Below are 2,722 nucleotides of genomic sequence, written 5' to 3' on the forward strand. Positions count from 1 at the left end.
GGCTATGTGGTCCTCCTCTTTTGCTCTCTCTCCCCTCTCTCCTCCCAACACCACACACACATATTCACTAAAAGCAAGCACATGCACGATCCCTCCTCTCCTCTCTCCTCTGAGCCGGACAAACGGAGTTTTTTGTGATTAAGGGTTGGATGGCTCCCGCGTCACTCTCAATGGACTAGTCCCCACCGTTCCGCGGACAGATACGGTGTTCGATTTAGAGGTCAGACTTAGAGATGCCCTGATGCAAGAATTTATGGAATTTAGCTTGTTAATACTTTTGCCACCACACAACGTCGCATAAAGAGAAATTTAAACTACTGATGATCTTGGAAACTTAATTACTATACTATAGCCTCTAGTTTACAAAAGGAACTAACATATGCTTTCTTCTCAGTTTTGACATCATCAGTTGCGACCTTGCTATTCTCGTGTATTTATGTGCTGATATGGCATAGAAAAGGAAGAAGACTATGGTTTCTCCTTTGCAAGAAGACTAGCGGAAACAATGAAAATAATTACGAGGCCATGATTGCATCGTATGGATCCCTAGCTCCAAAACGATACACGTACTCAGAGGTAATGAAGATAACATCCTCTCGCAGCAATGAGCTTGGAAAAGGTGGTTATGGTGTGGTTTTCAAAGGAACCCTACTTGATGGCCGTCTAGTAGCAGTGAAATTCTTGCATGAATGCAAAGGAAACGGGGGCGAGTTTGTGAATGAGGTTATGAGCATTGGCAGGACTTCTCATGTAAATGTTGTTAGCTTGTTTGGGTTCTGTTTGGAGGGATCAAAACGAGCTCTTATATATGAGTACATGTCCAACAATTCCTTGGATAAGTTCATTTACTCAGAGGACCCCAAGGAAATTTTAGGATGGGATAAGCTCTATGTAATAGCAATCGGGATTGCTCGTGGCCTCGAATACTTGCACCATAGTTGTAATACACGCATCGTACATTTCGACATCAAGCCACAAAATATCCTTCTAGACAAGGATTTTAGCCCCAAAATTGCTGATTTTGGTCTAGCTAAATTGTGTCATACAAAAGAAAGCAAGGTTTCAATGACCGGTGCTAGAGGAACAATTGGATTCATCGCTCCAGAAGTTCACTCTCGAATCTTCGGAGTGGTTTCAACCAAGTCAGATGTTTATAGTTATGGAATGATGCTGTTGGAGGTGGTCGGAGGAAGGAGAAACGTAAAATCATTTGTTGCAAAGTCCAGCGAAAAGTATTTCCCAGATTGGATTTATGACCATTTTGCTCAGGACGAAGGTTTGCAAGCATGTGCTATAACAAGTGAAACTGCGGAGGTAGCAAGAAAAATGACCTTAGTGGGATTGTGGTGCATACAAGTATTACCTATATATCGCCCTACTATAACAAGAGTTCTTGAAATGTTCGAGAGAAGCTTAGATGAGCTGGACATGCCACCAAAGCAAAACTTCGGTGAACTAGTGTGAGATATTTCTCCCATATTATTGTTTTGTTGTTTTTCTTTGAAAGTATTATTTAGCACTGACTTGATCTACTCACTTATCTATTATTCCAGTGAAATTTCAGCTCACAGTATGGATGTACAAAGTGCAAGCTCCACCAGTACAAGATCCGAGAGGACAAGCCCTGTGACTTCAAAAACCCTGCAACGGCTGCCAACTCTTTGCGCAGATAACGCACGTGAATCCAAAAAAACATCCTACAACGGTTTCCAACTCTTTGAGAAGGTGACCTATATAAGTCAAGAGCAGTCGCATGCCCACGTGGACAAGTTACCGTCCCAAAAAGGGAATACAATTAGTTATGAGTTTTGTCTTCCAAAGATCCAACTGCTAGAACAATTGGATATTCAAGACTATAAAAACGATTTATGGTCTAAGTATGGGTACTTTCATAATTCGGGCGCATAAAGCGTATCTGTGTATAAACATTGCGACAATACATTTCAATTGGCTGCAAGAAGATTAATCGTGGAAGCGGAACACACAAACTTAGTTGGTCCTCTGCTTGCTAGGTGGCATCCACTGAAGCAAATAGCACCACGTGCTCCGTTCACACCAGCACGGCCTCACCCACGATCAATGCTAAATTTTGATTTGTCGTTATGGCTAGGAAAATTAATTCTTCCGCATATTGTTTTGAGCCTCAAGCCTCCACTTAATTCCGCTAATTGGAGTAAATGTAAGGTTGGGGTGGAGCCACACACACAACACAACTCTCCATTTGGGTGGCAGCCACATCACAAGCTTCGAAGCTTAGTCTTTGTTGGAGTTAAACATGAATAGTATGCAACGTGTCCGGCTCCGTGTACGTTACACGAGTCCGTGTTGGCTTCAAAGTCATTGCCGAGTAGAATTGCTGGTAGACATAGGTTAGCTACTACTCCCTCCGTCTCATAATGTAAGACGCTTTTACATTATGGGACGGAGGGAGTAGTATATATACTCGACTACCCCTGTAAACTTTCTAAAACCGTGAGTTGAATCAATATATACAAGGCTCGATACGAGCCTTTGGCAATCAGCCAATCTTCACGTGTGCGTACGTGTGTGTTTAGTTTCCGGTGTGATTCAATCCAGCGATTGATTCAGCTATTGTATACGTGCGTGCTTGTGTAGGAGATTTGTGTACGTGTGCAACTCGCCGGGCTCAGTAGCTAGCTGTGCTAGCTTTGATCTATCGGGACGGATCAAGTCAGCTTGGGGCAGGAACCAAGTCAGTCAG

The 2,722-nt window shown here is 42.9% G+C and overlaps 1 protein-coding gene across 1 annotated transcript; it reads left to right on the plus strand.

Annotated features, from left to right (window-relative positions):
* Positions 1-395: 395 nt before the first annotated feature.
* On the plus strand, positions 396-1,917 carry LOC119288443 (LEAF RUST 10 DISEASE-RESISTANCE LOCUS RECEPTOR-LIKE PROTEIN KINASE-like 2.4). Its single transcript, XM_037568064.1, has 2 exons — positions 396-1,460; positions 1,554-1,917. The coding sequence occupies exons 1-2, from the start codon at positions 526-528 to the stop codon at positions 1,906-1,908; spliced, it is 1,290 nt and encodes a 429-aa protein (XP_037423961.1). The 5' UTR covers positions 396-525; the 3' UTR covers positions 1,909-1,917.
* Positions 1,918-2,722: the final 805 nt, after the last annotated feature.

This window comes from Triticum dicoccoides, chromosome 4A (genome assembly GCF_002162155.2).
Source record: "Triticum dicoccoides isolate Atlit2015 ecotype Zavitan chromosome 4A, WEW_v2.0, whole genome shotgun sequence".
NCBI lineage: Eukaryota > Viridiplantae > Streptophyta > Magnoliopsida > Poales > Poaceae > Triticum > Triticum dicoccoides.

Excerpts from the sequence above, each read along its gene's own strand:
- LOC119288443 (XM_037568064.1), top strand. The coding sequence starts at position 526 with ATGATTGCATCGTATGGATCCCTAGCTCCAAAACGATACACGTACTCA. Across the intron at positions 1,461-1,553 it reads CAAAACTTCGGTGAACTAGT|TGAAATTTCAGCTCACAGTA; the intron begins GTGAGATATTTC and ends CTATTATTCCAG.